The sequence below is a fragment of the Podarcis bocagei genome, assembly GCF_964188305.1.
Source record: "Podarcis bocagei genome assembly, chromosome: 10".
Lineage (NCBI taxonomy): Eukaryota > Metazoa > Chordata > Lepidosauria > Squamata > Lacertidae > Podarcis > Podarcis bocagei.
In genome coordinates, this window is record NC_138135.1 from 77,058,071 (window position 1) to 77,077,144 (window position 19,074).

Consider the following 19,074-nt stretch of genomic DNA (forward strand, 5'->3'; position numbering starts at 1 on the left):
TTCAAAGATTTTACAATATTTCTGTAAATAAGTTTTAAATTTCCTCCAATCTTCTTCCACCGACTCTTCTCCCTGGTCTCGGATTCTGCCAGTCATTTCCGCAATTTCCATATAGTCTATTAGTTGCATCTGCCATTCTTCCAGAGTGGGTAAGTCTTGTGTCTTCCAATGCTTTGCAATGAGAATTCTTGCTGCTGCTGTAGCGTACATAAAGAAAGTTCTATCCTTCTTTAGCACCGATTGGCCAACTATGCCCAGGAGAAAGGCCTCTGGTTTCTTCAGGAAAGTATATTTAAATACCTTTTTCATTTCATTATAGATCATCTCCCAGAAAGCCTTAATCCTTGGGCACGTCCACCAAAGGTGAAAGAATGTACCTTCAATTTCTTTACATTTCCAACATTAGTTATCGGGCAAATGATATATTTTTGCAAGCTTGACTGGAGTCATGTACCACCTGTACATCATTTTCATAATATTCTCTCTTAGGGCATTACATGCCGTAAATAATATTATCCTATATCTTGTGCCCATTTTATCATTATTTCTTTTTGAAAGCATTTTTAAGAACAAGAGTTCACCCAGAGAATATACCTCTTGGAGAACTCTCCAGCATTCTGAAGTCAACAGTAGCAACATATAATTGGGGGGGGGGATATCAGAAATACCCTGCATGCCCATGCACACACTGAAAGCAAGCTTGAGGGGACTATGGAACCATGCAGACCACCCCCCCCCTGCAGCATTCATGTACACTTTCTGCCATCTATGTGCTTTGTTAATGTGCTCTAAGCATGTGACACCCATCCCCATGAGGGAGGATGACGGGCTCATTCAGAGCACCCCCCACCAGGCAAAAGAACTGGGCATGCATATAAAAGATTAAGTAAAAGAAAAGAATAAGGGAAAAATTTGATAAAACCAAGTGCTAGGATTTGCTGAAATAATTTTGGAAATTGGGATGTAGAAAGGGGAGGTATGGGGAAATCGGCGAAGTAAGGTTTAAGAAAAAAGGATATGAAATTATACATGTTTGTTTGTGTGTTTGTTTGTTTGTATTGTGTTTTGTTTGTGTTTATAAAAACTGTGAAAAACCAATAAAAATTTTATATATAAAAAAAGAACTGGGCATGCATAGAAGAACCCTTTCATTTGCTGGCCATGTGTGTGGTGGTCACTGGGAGCAGGGCTCACAACCCTCTTCCTCCTCACCTTGCCTGATCATAGGGCAATTGTAAAAACTCACCAGACTTGTGTCTGGTCTCCCCTTCCACCAGGATCCGGGCAGAGGCTTTTCCAATGCCATTCTGATGGTGGTATTTATTATAAGGTGTCTCCACAACAGAGCTGTGTACAAATCACTGGCTTAAAGCACTACAAGGTTACTCTTTTTTCCAATTTGGACCAAAGCTAGGTTGGGAAAAATGAATCAAAACATAGTATTTCATTTAAAACATGAAAGGATAGATACAGAAAAATGTGGGTTGTGTTTATGTCATGTGTACACTGCTTTCCAAAGCAGCAGTTGGAGCACACTGGATTCAGAGTAAATGGGAGCATGAGCACAGCCTAGGAATGAGAAATTCAAGCCTGTAAAGTGGGGAGATAAATCATAGAATCATAGAATCATAGAATCATAGAATCATAGAGTTGGAAGAGACCACAAGGGCCATCGAGTCCAACCGCCTGCCAAGCAGGAAACACCATCAGAGCACTCCTGACATATGGTTGTCAAGCCTCTGCTTAAAGACCTCCAAAGTAGGAGACTCCACCACACTCCTTGGCAGCAAATTCCACTGTCAAACAGCTCTGACTGTCAGGAAGTTCTTCCTAATGTTTAGGTGGAATCTTCTTTCTTGTAGTTTGGCTCCATTGCTCCGTGTCCGCTTCTCTGGAGCAGCAGCAAACAACCTTTCTCCCTCCTCTATGTGACATCCTTTTATATATTTGAACATGGCTATCATATCACCCCTTAACCTCCTCTTCTCCAGGCTAAACATGCCCAGCTCCCTTAGCCGTTCCTCATAAGGCATCGTTTCCAGGCCTTTGACCATTTTGGTTGCCCTCCTCTGGACACGTTCCAGTTTGTCAGTGTCCTTCTTGAATTGTGGTGCCCAGAACTGGACACAGTACTCCAGGTGTGGTCTGACCAGAGCAGAATACAGTGGCACTATTACTTCCCTTGATCTAGATGCTATACTCCTATTGATGCAGCCCAGAATTGCATTGGCTTTTTTAGCTGCCACGTCACACTGTTGGCTCATGTCAAGTTTGTGGTCAACCAAGACTCCTAGATCCTTTTCACATGTACTGCTCTCAAGCCAGGTGTCACCCATCTTGTATTTGTGCCTCTCATTTTTTTTTGCCCAAGTGCAATACTGCGCTCTGGTGGGGAGGCTGGCCCTGATTCCCAGCTGCCGCTTTGGGGTCCCCTGCTGGCCCCCCGCTCCTGACACTTCCCCCCCAGGGCTCCCCTTGCCCTTACCACAGGCGCCCCTCTCTGGGAATCCTCTGATTCGCTGGAGAGACTCATGGAATCCCCTGCGTCATTGCTATCCTCTTCCTCGCTCTCCTGGGATTCCTCTCCATCGCTCTCCCTTTCCTGCCTTCCCTGTGCCTCTGTCCCTGTACCCCTGACATCCATCCCCCCCTCGAAGCCCCCCCTTCCCCCCTCCCGCTGCTCGGGTGCGGGTTCCGGAAGCTCCTCAGTCGCTGGGGTAGAGCTTGGATACAGTTCGTCGACTTCAATCGTCTCTGCTTCCAGCTCATTGCATGTGTGCTCGAAACCAAGGTCCTCTCCTAACACGTCCATGTCCTCCCCTCCCCCTGTCTCTTCGGACGTTGCTGTTTGCCAGGGCCCCCTCAGCAATCTCCTGCGCCACTCATCCTCTGGTTGGTCGTCCCACCAGTAAGAGCGATCCGTGTTCACCCCCGAGCACGATCCCCTTGGAGGACTCGAGTCTGGCGTGGTCTCCTCTGCTGAGGAGAACCCCCGGAAGGTGCTGCCTGAAAGTGTAGGCGTAAAAAGCCAGTCGTCGAAAAATTCCGCTGGCATGGGCCTGTGTGGGAAGAGTGCATGGAACTCGTCCTTAAGAAGGGGTTCTTCCAGAGCATAGCCCGGCACCCAACTATTGGCACTGGCCGGGGTACCCTCTCTGGCGAGGAGGTATTCTACTCCCTCCGCCCCCCATCTCGAGTCCAGAATTTCTGTGACCTCGTTAAGTGTCTCGGCCTTCGGTGACTTCCCCCCCCTTGGGGACTCCCTGCGTGGGTCCGGTGCCGTCCCTGGCTCCTGAAACCTGTGTGGGGCTTTGTAGGGCGTAAGCACCGACCTATGAAAGACCGGGTGCATTCGGGAACCTTCTGGGAGGGTCAACCGATAAGCTACGGGGTTGATCTTGGCCTCAACTTGGTATGGCCCCAGCTGTCTGTGTCCTAACTTCTTCTTGGCTAACGACTTGTTAGGCGCCGCCTGAGCTGCCAACCATACCCAGTCCCCCACCTGTATGTCTTCCCCTGCCCTCCTGTGCCTGTCTGCCTGCACCTTGTAGGCGTGTTTAGCCAGCTCTAAGTGCTGTCGGAGCTCCTCGTGGACCTCCTGCAATTCTGCGGCCAAATGCTCCGCTCCCTGCACCGTCGTCTCCACTCCCGGAAAGGTTCTGGGATGCCTCCCATTGTTGGCGAAGAACGGCGTCACCCCTGTGGACGCGTGCTTCGTGTTGTTGTAGGCAAACTCGGCCATCGGCAAGTAGTCCACCCAAGTCGCAGGCTTCTGATTGGCGTAACAGCGCAGGTACTGCTGCATGATGGCGTTGACCCTTTCCGCTTGGCCGTTGGTCTGCGGGTGTCTCGCCGACGCTAAGTTGATCTTGACGTTCAGGATACCCAGGAGCTTCTGCCAAAAACTGGAAACGAACTGGCGACCGCGGTCGGACAGGATGGATCGCGGCAAGCCGTGCACCCTGAACATGTGGTCTATGAACAGTTTGGCGGTCTGCTCCGCTGTCGCCACCTTCGCGCAAGGAATGAAATGCACCATCTTGGTGAACAGGTCTACAACCACAAGCACCGCCGTCTTGCCTTGCGAACTGGGCAGATCAGTGACAAAGTCCAGCGCCACCCTCTCCCACGGTTGCAGTGGCGTCTCCAACGGTTCCAGCAGTCCCGCTGGTTTCTGGTGCACTGGCTTGGACCTCTGGCAAGTGTCACACCTGGCGACGTACTCCGCGACCTCCCCTCGCATCTGGGGCCACCAAAAGTCTCTGGCCACTAATTCCGCCGTCTTTTCCTTGCCGAAGTGGCCAGCGCTGGGTGCGTCGTGCAACTGCTGCAGAACCTTCGCGCGGAGATCGTCTCCCGGAACGTAGAGAGCACCTTTACGGGTTAGCAGGCCGTCGCGTATCTGGAACTCGTCGTCCCTCGCTGTGCCTCTCCGCACCTCTTCCATCTTGGACTGTGCGAACGGATCCGTCTGCAGCGCGCGACGCACCGCCTCCAGGTCCACGGCGGCTGAAGCGCACGCCCACGCCTGCGGTGCAAAAATGTGCTTGGCTGCCACAGGTGCCGCTTCCTCGAGATACTGCGGTTTCCTGGAGAGCGCATCTGCTATGACATTGTTGTCGCCTGGGATGTACTCAATTCTGAAATCGAAGTCCGCAAAGAACTCCGCCCAGCGTATGTGCCTCTGGCTCTGTAGCTTCGCCGTGCGCCAGTACTCAAGGTTCTTGTGGTCCGTGCGGACCTGCACAGTGTGCTTGGCTCCGACGAGGAAGTGCCTCCACGCCTTGAAAGCCGCGTGGATGGCCAGCAACTCCCTGTCCCAGATGGTGTAGTTCTGTTCCGACTTGCTGAGCTTCCGGGAGTAGAAAGCACAGGGCCTCCAGTTCCCCTGCGGGTCTTCCTGTAAAAGGACGGCCCCCACCGCTCTGTCAGATGCGTCAGTCTCAACTCTCATGGGCCTGCCGGGATTCACGTGTAGCAGCTGTTCTTCGGACGCGAAGAGACTCTTAAGTCTCCGGAAGGACTGCTCCGCCTGGTCTGTCCAGGTGAACTTCTTCTTCTTGGAGCTGAGAGTGTCCGTGATAGCTGCCGTCTCCCTGGCGAAACCCCTGATGAACTTGCGGTAAAAATTGGCGAAGCCGACGAACCTTTGGACTTCCTTCCGATTTTGCAGGCTTTTCCAGTCCAACACCGCGCGGACCTTGGCGCTGTCCATGGCAAGTCCCCTGTCTGACAGCCTATAGCCTAGAAAATCCACCTCCGTCACGTCGAATTGGCACTTCTCCAGCTTGGCGTAGAGCCTGTGCTCCCGTAGCCTCTGCAGGACCTCAACGTCGCTCTCGTGAACTTCCGGCGATTCCGAGAAGATCAGAATGTCGTCGAGGAAACATACGCACTTCTTGTAGAGGAATCCCGCTAGCACGTGGTGCATAAAAGCTTGGAAATAGTGGGAGCCATTCTGGAGACCAAACGGCATAACTCTGTATTCGTAGGTGCCCAACGGCGTGAACATGGCCGTCTTCCACTCATCACCCTCTCGCACGCGTATGAGATTGTAAGCTCCGCGGAGATCCAACTTGGTGAAGATCTTCCCTTTCCGCACCGTCGCGAGCAGGTCGTCAATCTTGGGCATGGGAAAGGCCGCGGGCTTTGTCTTCAAGTTTATGAATCTGAAGTCTACGATCAGCCTCTTCTGGGGCGTGTCCTTCTTCTTCACAAAAAACACAGGACTGCCCCCTACAGCCTTTGATTCTCGGATGAATCCCCGCTGCAGGCTGTGATCTATGAACTCTCTGAGCTCCTGCAACTCATCCTCGGACATGGAATACAGCTTCACAGGCGGCAGCGTTGTCCCCGGCACGAGGTCAATTGCGCAATCGTAGGGCCGGTGGGGCGGCAACTGGTCGGCTTCCTTTTCGCAGAAGACCTCCAAAAACCCCTTGTACTTGAGGGGTACTACTTGCGCCATGCTGAGGCTTAGCTGCTGCCCCTCCTCCTGGCCTTCCTCCTCCTGAGCGATCTGGATGCAATGCTGCGCGCAATAGGACGAGCCGAAAGTGATCTGCCGCTGGTACCACACCATGGTTGGGCTGTGCCTATCCAGCCAACTCATGCCTAACACTATAGGCGTGTCTGACAGGCGGGTGACGTTGAAACTGATGACTTCTCGGTGATTGCCAATCTGCATTACCATGGGTGGCGTCTGTTGTACCACCTGCCCACCCAGCAGCTTCCTGCCATCCACTGTGACGACATTCAATGGCAGCGTGGCTGGTAGGAGCTCTATGCGATGCTGCTTGACGAAGTGCACCCCCACGAAGTCTGCGTTGCTCCCACTGTCAATTGTAATGGGGACTTCCAGGGTGTGTCCATTAGGTAGCTGGAGAGTTGCAGTGAGCTGCACCACTGGCTTGGGTGGCAGGGGGTCTGTATGCTGCCAACGCGCTGGGGACTGCCCTACTGACTCGCCTGGCTGTGCCCCAGCATTTGTGCTTCCAGCCAGGCATTGCCGTTTCCCTGAAACTGCTCTTCATGTTGTGCTGCTGCAGTTACTGTTGCTACGGCTGCAGTGTGCTTTTGGAGCCTCTGGGGACACTCTTTGGCCATGTGCATCGCACTGTCACAGATGTAACACTTCCTGTTCCCTCTAGGAGGCTTCGTCTTGACTGCTCCGGACGCTGGGGCTCCGGCAGCAGACTGAGCCTTAGCACTCCCAAGTTCCATTGGCTCCTCCCCTGCCTGCAGCTGAGGTGAGGGACGCGTACGTCCTAGATCCCTGGGAAGGAAAGGAGGCGCTCTAGGCGGTGTGTGAAGCTGGCGACCCTCCTCATTGCGCCAAGGGCGTTCTTCGTGGCGCACTCCAATGGCGAGCGCCCGCTGCACAAGTTCTGCTAGGGTTCGAGGTCTGTCCCCCCTTGCCAATTCATCTTTTACAGGGCCAGACAACCCCTCCCAAAACAAGTCTCTTATTGCCAGGGAGTCTTTCTGCCATCTCAGTACATTCAGCAAGGCAAAAAACCGAGCATGATACTGACGTACTGTAGCCTTGCCTTGCCTTAAACCATGCATCTCTTTGCGTGCTACATCCACATCCACGCTAGACTGGAAGCAAGCGTCCATGGCTTTGATAAATTCATCGGAGTCCCTTCGAGCAGGACAATCTTCGCGCCACAGATTGCGCAGCCAAGCCCTCGCTTCCCCATGCAAGTGGGACACAATGAAACCCACCTTCTCCTCCTCATCTTTAAAGTCGTCGCGAAGCAAATGCAACGCGTATTCGACGTCTGCTCGAAAACTGGGGTACTGCTTCAGGTTCCCATCGAACTGGGCTACCAAGTTGCCTCCCCTTCTGCCCAGTCCTACGCCTGCAGATCTGGACCCCGGGAACCCCACTTGGCATGCATGATCCCACCTGGCTTGCAGATCCTGGCATCGCTTTTCAGCTTCTTCCCCCTTCTTCTGGGAGACCACTACCGCAGTGGTAAGCTGGGAGACTGTGTTGCGTAGATCAGCTATCTGCTCCTCCATACTCATGGCCGCCAAACTTCGTGAGCTTCGCAAAAAAAAAAAAAAAAAATTGCGTACTTTTGGGAGGGGACTTACTGTCAGGGCTGCCTCAGGTCTCAGCTCACAAAAGACCAACGCCAAGCTCTTCTTATGTACAAGGATGTTTATTGCAGTTCATTAATGGTTCCACAACCGAGACGTGCAGCCCCGCGTCTCTTTCTCCTAGACATTAGAAGTCCCCTCTGAATCGGTCCCTCCCCTACACCAGCTTAATAAGCTAACGCTGCTCCACCTTTTTCTCTCTTTCCTTTTCCGCAGGGTCTTTCTGCCCGTCGGGGTTCCTCCCCTCCTGCTTTCTCCTGAAGCGGAGTCTCCAGACTGCTCCTGCCCCCTCCTGCGGGCTTTGGGTCCTGGCCCCTCCTCCTCCGGGCTCCCTGTTCTCCCGCGCGCCTCCTCATTTGAACTTGGCGCGCGCGCCCAACTTCTGACCTTCCTTTTGACAGTTATGCTACTCCCCTCACTGCTTTCCTCCCCTTCCGGGAGAACGGCTTGCTCTGATCCCTCCCCTTTCTCTGTCGCCGGAGCTGCTCCCTCTGACACACTGGAACCTCCCCCTCCCTCGCTGCGCTCTGGTGGGGAGGCTGGCCCTGATTCCCAGCTGCCGCTTTGGGGTCCCCTGCTGGCCCCCCGCTCCTGACACTTTCCCCCCAGGGCTCCCCTTGCCCTTACCACAGGCGCCCCTCTCTGGGAATCCTCTGATTCGCTGGAGAGACTCATGGAATCCCCTGCGTCATTGCTATCCTCTTCCTCGCTCTCCTGGGATTCCTCTCCATCGCTCTCCCTTTCCTGCCTTCCCTGTGCCTCTGTCCCTGTACCCCTGACATCTGGTTTATGGCTCCTTTTTCTGAGGGAGAGAGCCTGGGAGAGATCCCCAGAGAGAGTCACATGAAGATCTGTACTCCCTGATCCCCAAACCTGGGCATGAAGTCAAAGAGATAATGTAGTATATCTTTTTCTGTCTTGGTTCAAAGAGTGAACTGGAACAGGTTTCTCTCTCACACACAAATACACCTCAAGAACATTCTACAGTGTGCCTTTTAAGCAGACTTAAAGGTTTTGGTGACATACAATCTGAAGGTAATGCTACTGTCTAGCCTGTGGCTTACCAACATTGGCAGCAGTAGCTGCTGCTTGCAGAAAGTCTGTTCCATTCGACTCAGACTGCACAGCGTGCAACAGAGAAGGTATGTGTGAGAGCGTGGAATATATATGCCACAATCTAATTGTTCATAAACTGCATCCCAAACCTTTCATTGTGCACACACACACAAACACAATTTATTTCCCAAGGCAATTCTAGGATTACATGTCTCAACAAATAGATATACATATAACGAAAGGCATCAACCATTTAGCTTCAGGCCTAAGCAGATGCACAGAAACATCCTTTCTCATGCCTGGCCCACCGTATCCCAATCACCGAAGTCTCTCAGACTTGCAACACTGGAACAAAGCTGAGAGATGACAGTTGTTAAGAGAAGAAGAGTCTTGAGACATCTCAAAAACCAGCCGATTGAAAACTTTTGTGGACTGAGTCCACTTCATCCGATGTTTACATTACAATTAATCTTGTTAACATGCTACAAGATTATTGTGCTGTGTTTCCTCAAGAGAATATGACTACCCCTCTGCAGATTTTCTTATGAGGCAGGCCTAATCCTTACTTGAAAATAAGCGCCACTCTGTTTGATGGGGCTTCCTCCGATGGAAAGACTAAGATTGCAGCCTAAGTGCGATTCTGCCTGGAGTAGCCTTGGGAAAACAAATGACACATGACTCCTTTGTGTTTAAACTATTTAGTGTCTCTTGACAATAATTCTATGAAAATAGAAAAAATACGAGAAGAAATTCAGAACCTCCCCCCCCCCCATTTAATCTTGAATGTATGCAGTGGGTCTTTCAGCTTCTTTGCATTTAGTCTTACTAACCCTGCTCCCCATTTGAAATTATGACCTTGGACCATTTTAGTACTTCTTCTGCATCGAACTCAAACTCACCAGGCACTGAAGTATTCCAGTGAAGCAAATATCATACTTTTAAATACCGTATTTTTCGCTCTATAACATGCACCCGACCATAACACGCACGTAGTTTTTAGAGGAGGAAAATCCGTAGGCATGCCACCCGTAGGCATTTCCTCCATAACATGCACAGACATTTCCCCTTACTTTCTAGGAGGAAAAAAGCGAGTGTTATGGTGCAAAAAATACAGTAAATTAGTTCTTTTTCTAGAGAGGTTTTTAAAAAAACCACACCAAAAAACACAAAGCCTGCTGAACACAGTGCTTTTTAGATAATTTAAAAAAGAGTTTCTATCAAGTTTTTATGAACAGAGGAGAGAGATGAAGGGAGAGTTTCTCCACCCCACAATTTTTCTTTTCTGCTGAGTCAGTGAATCTTGGTAAGCCAATAGGCATGCTAGCCAAAACTTGCAAATGATACTCACATTTTCCAGCAATATACACAGAAGCAGAAAATTATTGGGAATCCTCCAGCTGGAGAAACCCAGGAAAATGAGAACAACTCTCAAATGTTCCCTTCATTACAATCTTATAGAAAGCACTAGGCCATCCTTATAAATATATGGAACCGATTATTAATTTTTTACATATAACCCACAAAAAGATCCAAAAGCTTCCAGTTGCCTTTGAACTTGATGCAGATATAAATCATCCTAAAGGAATATGATCTGAGAGAAAGAGACAGAGAGAGCTTGCCGGTCAGGGACCAGCTGGATGCAGAGGGAGCCCCCAGGGGAAGAAGGCTCACAGCTCAGATGGGGGGTGGGACAAGAAGGAGCAGTCAAAAGCAGAAAGGGGAGCAGGCTGGGGGGAGGAGGGGAAGAGGCAACAGGGTTTAGTGAGCAGGAAGAGGCTGGGGCAGAGAGCCACCCCAAACCAGCGCTCCCTGAGAACATGCCTCCCATGAGAGGCAAGGCGGTGGAGCCTTGGGCTGCGGGGGAAGGAACTGGGGGAGGAACCTTGCTTGGCAGGGGGTTGGACCCGATGGCCCTTGTGGTCTCTTCCAACTCTATGATTCTATGATTCTACCTCCTGAGGGAGGGTAGATCTCGAACCCATGGCGTCAAGATACAAGAAGGGAGACGGAGACTAAACATCAGGAGGAACATTCTGTTCGACAGTGGAATGGGCTTCCTCAGGAGTTCCTTCCCCAGCAGCCTAAGTCTGAAATTTAGGAGCCTGCTTAAAATCTGCTGACACAAGCTTTCTCTGAGGGGCAATCCAGATATGTTGATGTATTAAACTGATCTGCTGATCTGTGACTTATTTATTTATTGGTGCAATTTATTGTTGATTTTATGCTATTCACAATCATGCCATTTTAATGTACGTTGGTAGTATAGAAGTTTTTGCAAATAAATAAATGTTTATGGCAATTCTTTAAAAAATAGCTTTATAGGGAGAGAACATATGTTTTATGCAGCGGGTTTAGAGGGGGCAAATTAATCTTGTCTGAGTCAGATTTTCCTTGAAATGGGCATGCATTGTTAGAAAATATTTGACACGCATGCATGCGCGCACACACACACACATGTGAAACACCATGTCCTTGGGTCTTGCCTTCAAAGGCAGCGGCTGGAAGTAGTGGAGGAAATGCTTTATTTATACAGAGCACTCAGAACAGATTAGTAATAGGGACTCACATTGAAGCCGTCAACTGTGGATGGCAGTTCTGGCCAGTCTTTCCGTACAAGAGGATTGATAGCTGGTGGTTCTTTTTGAAGGCAAACAAATACCTTGCCCTCCCCAACCCATTCAGCTTGTAAGAAAATATTACAAAACAATGAATGAAAAAATAGGCATGACAACATGCAATTATTCATCACCACAGCAAGAGATTTGGGTTGGCACAATCTCTTAGCCAAAGGGTGCCCATCTGAATTGCTGAGAAATTGGTAGGAAGGCAGGCAGTAAGTGGGGGGCGGGGGGGGGGGAGATTAAACTGTAGCATGAAGTATAAAACTGACTAAAGCACCACCAGCAGTAATTTTCCACACCTACACAACAGTTGATTAAAATGTCACATGGCCAATACAGCTTAATATACTAAGTGTGACTTTCTGTTTTTCACACACACACACTTTTCCAGAAGAATTCTCTCCCAGATTAATCTGGTTATAATGAGAACAATTAATAATGATGAGTTGATAGAATGGTACATCTCAAACTATTAAAGGGAATCACCAGCCTGGCACTTGCCTGTCCCCTTGCCTTGAGGTGAAACTCCCCAAACTAGGGGTGCTGACTCCCCCCCCCAATTGAGGGGGCCGGCGCCACGTGACCTTTTCCACCTCCACCTGGCGCACCTGCCCTCGCCCGTCGATGGCGGGGAGTGTGAAACTCACCCTCCATGCCCCATGGCCAGCGCTTGCCTGTCAACAGTAGCGGACGCAGAGGGAGAGGAGTGGGAAGTGATTGTCACCCACCACAAACGGGCAAGTGCAGGCCTGTCAGATGGGGGCAGGAGGGTGATCAGGGGTGCCAACTTGAATAAAATACTTAAGGGGCCAGGTGAGTCCCAGCCTGCATAATCAATCACATGATATAGTGCACACACACCATTTGAATGGCAATGCGCATCAACTTGGGAGGCTGGCCCAATATTTTATTGGGGGGGTCAAAGTCCCCCCAGCCCCTAGGAGTTGGCTCCTATGGCTGTTGCCCCCCCCCCGGCAGCTTTTGCTGCGGTGGAGGGGCTGGGGTGTGGAACTGCCCCCTCTGATTGATGGCGTCAAAACACAGGGCGGTTTTCTTTCTATATGTTGCTGGGCAGGAGGGGGAGAATTTAACTCAGATAAACTTTTGTTGTGCTACCCAAAGACGATGGCATTATCCAAAGAAGGAGAAGGGGGGAAAGCAGTTGCTACATATGCACTAAAACCATGATCAAATCCACCAAAATTTTCTTATTACACAGAATGAAAAATAATTCTCAAATAAAATGTTCAAATTAGATCTCAGAGTCCCCTTTGCAACTGACCGCTAGAATTTAACTCTGGGATGCTGTTTACAGCAGCAGCCGCATGTTCCTTGTAACATGCATTTCCACCTTGAATTGCACTACTATTTAATTGTGTGTATGTGTGTGTGTGTACACATACATATTTAACAGGAAACTCCCTGCGAGCATGCCAGAGGAGTGCAAAATAAAAACAGAGAAAGAAATGAATCATATGGCAATTATAGAGAAAAGTAATACAGAACAGAATGAGTCACAGCAGTAGGTGGCTGCAGAGGTGGTTGCTTTGTGCTTGAGACACTGTTGGAGCGTTTGTTTAATTTTTTGGCTATTAATACTCCCTATTTCACTTGCAAGTTGCTCTCAGAACCTCTCCTTACGGTGTAGTTTGAAATACTTTGTTGGCTCCTGGCCTGATTTCCCTCCAGGGGTCCCTGCGCTTTCCAAGCCTCTAAACATTGGGCTGTGGCCTTGTGGGTTCCCTTCTTCACCATTCATTTCCTTCCTCTTCTTCCTCTTTCTCCTTAGTGAATGAACTGAGAGCCCCTGAGGCTGCCACACCGAGGAAGCCAAGTGTGGCGCAGAGCTGGTCAGTCACTTTAGGCAGGCCTGGTGCCAGACTTTAGGGGCCCCTCTGCACAAGGCTGTCAATGCCCATGTGGCTACACATTTCTTCCCCCTGGCTGCTGCTGCTGCTGCTGCTGTCATGGCAGACACAGCAAAAATGTCTATGACCTGCCTTATGTTGTTGGCACCCTGTCGGTCTTGGGCGACAATGGAAGAGTGCACCTTTTCAGCACCTGCTGTGGCTGTAGAGACCGATGTGGGAGAGACATGTTTTATCTGCAGGTGGAGCAGATGAAGGTGTCCGGTTGTGCTGATGCAGGTGTACCATGGCGTTTCTTCTCTCTGTGCTCCTCCCAGCAGTTACTCCTCCTCTGGTCACGGCTGACCTGACCTGCTACATGACCTACCTGCCTGTCTCCAGGCACTGCTGCTGCCTTCAAGGGACTCCCGCACAGCAGATTCCCTTCACACCTCTAGAGCACCTCCTTGGGGATCCTGCCATCTTCCATTCTGTGTTCATGACCAAGTCAGCATAGATGTTGCTGAGACAGGAGTGTGAACATGCTGGGAACGTGGGTTGGGAGAGCACACCTTCGTCTGAGACCTGCCTGTAGAGTTATAAAATCTATAGCTTTCATAGATCTATGGGCTGGAGCATGACATTTTGGGTAAATTAAAATGTCGAGTGGCTACTGTGGGTTGGAGTGGAGCTTGGCTCCCATTCAAAAATGCCACTGCCACCTTTTCATCACTAAAACAGATGGGAATCTACTGGGAGCTGGCTACAGAAGTATAGCAAATACAATAAAAGAACCCCTTTGTAAAAGAACAGGGTTGCCAGGATATGGCCATTGGTCCCCCATCAACTGATTTCTGGAATTGTTTCTTAAAAGCAGTCATTCTGTGCATGTCATTTCAGCTCATGTGCTCTTCGGTCCAAAAAGCCTTGTTTGACGAAGAAGAACGCGTGAAGAAGCTCCAGCAAAAGGTGGCCAGCCTGGAGAAGCGCAACAAGCAGCTGCGAGACCGAGTCAAGAAAGTCAAGCGGTCGCTCAGGCAATCCAGGAAGAACACCAGACACATAGAGCTGATCAACCGAAAGCTCAGTGAGAAGCTGTCCTCTGTAGGAGGCCAGATCCCATATGCTAACTCCTTAAAGCAAGCAAACTCTCATGCTACCTACCTTAAAGTATAAAGCCAGGTTTAGTGCTCCAGGCAGTGACGCTGGTGACTTCACAGCATACACCTCTCCTCTCCTCTCCTCTCCTCTCCTCTCCTCTCCTCTCCTCTCCTCTCCTCTCCTCTTACAGGCCAGAAGGGACATTATGAGTTCAAGACCATCACTGACTGTTCTATGTTTATGCATTTAAAGTCTGCATAAACATGATGGTCCATATGCCATGTTCCTCTGTGGGTAATAAAAAAAATTCCAGTTGAGACAAATTGAGCGGATATGAAAGCTGCTTGAGTCTGGGCCCAGTGAATGGTCTGGACACTGGACCCCCAACATTGTCAGTTAGCATTGCTTGCTTTAGGTTTGGGCTTGGGAGACCACCAGAGAGCTGCATGGAAGCCAGTCTGAGCTTCCCAAGGAAGAGCAAGATATAGAAAAACATGTGCGCTCTGTCTTGGCCATGCAGACAGAAGTCTCAGCATGAACACAGTGATTTCAGTAAGACCTTGTGGCATGTGCTAAACTCTGGTTTCCAGACAAAGATAAGGGATTCTAATGTAAAATTAAAATGCAAACTTTCTAGTCCTCTTCCAACATTTCCAGAATGCAATCCAACTTTACTTAAATATATGCTGGCAGTCAGAATATCTTTGTCTCATAACAACAACAACAACAATTGTCCAGTAGCACCTTATAGACCAACTAAGTTTGTTCTGGTATGAGCGTTCGTGTGCATGCCCACTTCTTCAGATACCTTTTGTGTGCATGCACATGAAAGCTTATACCAGAACAAACTTAGTTGGTCTCTAAGGTGCTACTGGACATTTTTTTATATTTTTATATTTATTTCAACTGCGTCAGACCAACACGGCTACCTACCTGAATCTTTGTCTCTTAAAGTTTGTTATTATTACACTTAACTCTAATTGACTGATACACCATGATACCAATGATAAAGGCTACCCATTTTTTCCCATTCACCTTAGAAGCCATCCACTTTTACCTTTAACACCTTAAAATTAAGGGGGGGCCCCTTAATAGTTTTCATAGGAGCCAACTCCTAGGGGCTGAGAGGTCTTCACCCCCAATATTTGAGCCCCACCCCCAGCTAATGGGCATTGCCATTCAAATGGTGTGTGTGTACTGTGTCATGTGATTGATTATGTGGGACAGGGATTACCTGTCCCCCCTCCAAATATTTTATTCTAGTTGCCCCCCCTGAATGCTTTAAGGATGGGGTGGGTTTTCCCCTCCCAGTTATTTCTGCAAAGCTTACCTTCAATGCTAATCGATATAGACAAGCTGTTTAAATGTTTAAATAAACGTGCAACTGAGTCTGTGATTTCCTTCTCCACTGCAAGGAGGGTCACTCCTCTTTTTCAAACATGGCTCTGCTTGCGGTTCTGCCATCATGAGGCTGCTGGGCAGCCTCTGCCAGCTACACTTAAGGTGCTCTCAAACTTCCACCAGCAGACTCTTGAGCTGTGAGAGTCATTCTGCAAATCTGTTCTAAGCATGCCAATTGATTAATTATAATTCAGTCTGGTTAGGAGAGACCTCAATTGCAAGTGAAATAAATCTCAAAACACTATAGGCCATCTGGATCTGATCCTTTTCAAGCTGTACCAGATCATTTGGCTCAAACAAGAACATTCCACGTTGGGATGTAGAGACTTCAAAGCTCATCACTGTGTGCAGAAGAGAATACACAGGTCTATTCTTTGTCAGCTAGAATGCTATATAGTTCTGATTTTGGGATAGCTCTGTGCTGGCTGGGTCCCTTCCAGCCAGAAGAGCAATGAACTGGAGGAGGTTTGATTGAATGAATGGATCAATGCATATCCAGACAGCCACTTGGAGATGCTTTTGGCTGAGGCAGTGGGAAAGGATGCAAAGGCTGTAACTCCTGTCTTGTCCAATTTGTCCACTGGTCCCTTCACCCGCCTTCTCCTACCTGCTGTAGCATGTCTGATGTATAAATTTGCAGGTTTATTCCACAGGAGGAGAATTGGTGGGGTATGTCTAGGCTGCAGTTTGGCAAACCTTTCAGGCTGCTGACAAGTGACTTCTATCCAGGCTGTGGCAAGGCCATGAAAGCTCCATTATGTTCTGTACACTTGATACCCGTATCATAAGGGCATTAAAATTAAGGTGGTTTATATATGTACATATTTTTAAATCCTATAGAAAGAATTTTTATTACATATTTCCTATAGTCTTAATTCCACAAAATATGAAGTGGGCTTTGATTTTTTTAAAAATTAAATTTGTGAACATTTCTATGTGCTTTCTTGACTAGGCAATTCCATTTTTCTTCATCGGGCAACTGACATGGATTAGAGATTGTGTTATTACCTATATGGGTTTGGGTTAAGGTAGCATTCCTGATGGCTGACAAGAATGCCAGCTTTCTGTATGTTACTTCAAAGCACAGTGAACTCATTGGCAGTTAAATTGACCTGTGTAAGAGCAGATGCCATGAGCAAGTAGGAAAGAAAGCAGAAGAAGGTGCTCTGAATGTTTTCCCCACTGGAAAAGATATTTAATGCATATTTGGTTACACAATCCAGTGTTTATGCCATATTTAGGTCAAAAGCTTGCAGAGCTGGTCCAACTGGCGATAACTTTGATAACCGTTTGACAGGACTTGTATTGCATGAGCAATTTCCAGCTATCCTTCTACACAGAATTGCAATGAATAAAGACAATTCCCCAACACTCAGCTCCAGCATATTGAGAGGCAATTATAATGAGAAATAGGCATTGTGTGCCCAGCACTATAGAGTGGTTCCTTCGAGGCAGAAGTCCAAGGCCCCACTCAGTGAGCAGGAGGGCTCTCAAACACAACACAGATGGCTTACCACATTTTGAAGTAAGCAAAGTAATACATATTACCATTTAAAGGGGATATCTCTTTAAGACAAAGGGCGGATCCACACTCGTGGTTTATAACATTAAAATGCATTATTACAATGTGACATGTGAGGGCGCTGCAGAGCAGTGAGGCAAAAGGAAACTACCATTAAACGTTATAGAAGATCTTTGTAGTTCTAGCCAGAGTCTGAAATTACTGAACTTCACCACTGGTTTTGTGTGGAATTTGCATGCCTTCAATCCTAATGGACTGCTTGCACAGAAGATGACCAGTCTGATGTGTGTGTGAATCTAGCCCAAAATCTGCAGCTTTACATAGGCCAGAGTGAGACCCTCCTGGGCCTCATGGACAACACTTAGGCTGCTATGCGAGAATCAGTGGAGACTGAATACTTGGCTTTTTCATACATAGACCACACACAAGCTACTGCATATTTTTTGTCACTTCTTTAAAAACTAGTTCCATTTCAAAAATAAAAGCTCATTGCAGATGGATTCTGCATTACCCCGCAGTGTTCCCATTTGAAACAGATGTAGGTATTCCCAGCAGGGTGAGGTGTATCCACACCTGCCCAACGGCATTCTGGGTGGGTGCATACTAAGACTGTGATTGCCACTTCGTTCTTCATTCTCCGTTGGCTTGGGCAAGGAAGAAAAGACAAGGATAACCCAACCTGGGCATGTGGGTTCAAATGCCTACCAAGTAACCCCATCCACCCTTGAGGATCTAGAATTAATCTAGATTGAAAGCAGCATGCTGAGAATGAGCATGAACGAATCCAGATTGAGAAAAACATCATTTTGTGCTACAAACTGGTTAGTGTGTACACAGCCCTAGTATGAATCAGCAGCAGTTTGTTGCAGTATATTCTGAATTTCAGTGTTAGACACTGAATTATTTTAGAGTACGAAGCTTTCACAATTGACTTATTCTGGAATATAAACACTGCAATTCATTTTCATCACAAGCATCAAAATTGCTTCTTCCTTATCTAGCACAACTTGAGTTGAAACTTTAATTCCTGGGAGTATTGACTTGATGTTGCCTCAACTTGAAACCTGTAAATAGCTTTCACCTCAACAACAATATAATTCACAGAAAACCACTGCCATATTTGGTACTTATGTTTATCAAATGCTATAAAATAAACTTCTTTTCTGTGCTCATTATTTAAAGAAATAAACATTAATACTTTCTGTCGTGCCCTTTCCAGTCTCTCTTTAAATGTTTTCTGTGTTGTCCACTCAACATTTATTTTTTAAAATACATGCAATGGCCCCAATTCAGAAAATTAAGTCAGTTGCAGTCAAATCCCACTGAAATCCACAGGAGAAGCTAGTCACATTGAAGGCACTATTGAAATTAGTGAGAGAAGTTAGTCACAAATAGCTCTGGTCACATCATCAATGGAATGGAAGCACAGCAGGATTTTCTGTTCCTGCCTGTCTGGAACATGGGAGCTTTGGGTGGCTGGTCAGCTGTTTGCACAACTTGAGCTTTGTGTCCACATCTAACCAACTGGTCATCATCCATTCACAGTAAGGTCAGCTCTGATGGCACATGGAATTGTACTGTGAAATAATTTGTGCAGTCCTTACATTTACAAAAAAACCCTCTTTTTTTACAAGTCTTCTGTCAACGAGAGCTAATAATGCTTACATCAAGTACCAACAGGAGTTGCTAGAATTTAAGAGCAACAATTCAAATGTGATTCTCTTCAGTAAGACTAAACAAGTTTTAGAGTTGTCATGGCAGGCTTAGAGGATGCACCAGACAGAAAACTAAGCAAAACCTTTTGTTTTTGTTGGTGTGAGACAATAAATAGTAACAGGGAACGTCTGACTCCACCCAGCTATAACTAAGTACCGTATTTTTCGCCCTATAGGATGCACTTTTTCCCCTCCAAAAATGA

General features: G+C 48.0%; 1 protein-coding gene across 1 annotated transcript in view; it reads left to right on the forward strand.

Annotated features, from left to right (window-relative positions):
* Positions 1-18,362, forward strand: part of CCDC3 (coiled-coil domain containing 3) — a 64,476-nt gene extending 46,114 nt beyond the window's left edge. The window contains exon 4 of the mRNA XM_081210774.1: positions 14,033-18,362. Coding sequence (XP_081066900.1) covers positions 14,033-14,308 — 276 coding nt within the window. The 3' untranslated portion in view covers positions 14,309-18,362. The remainder of the gene's footprint in view (positions 1-14,032) is intronic.
* Positions 18,363-19,074: the final 712 nt, after the last annotated feature.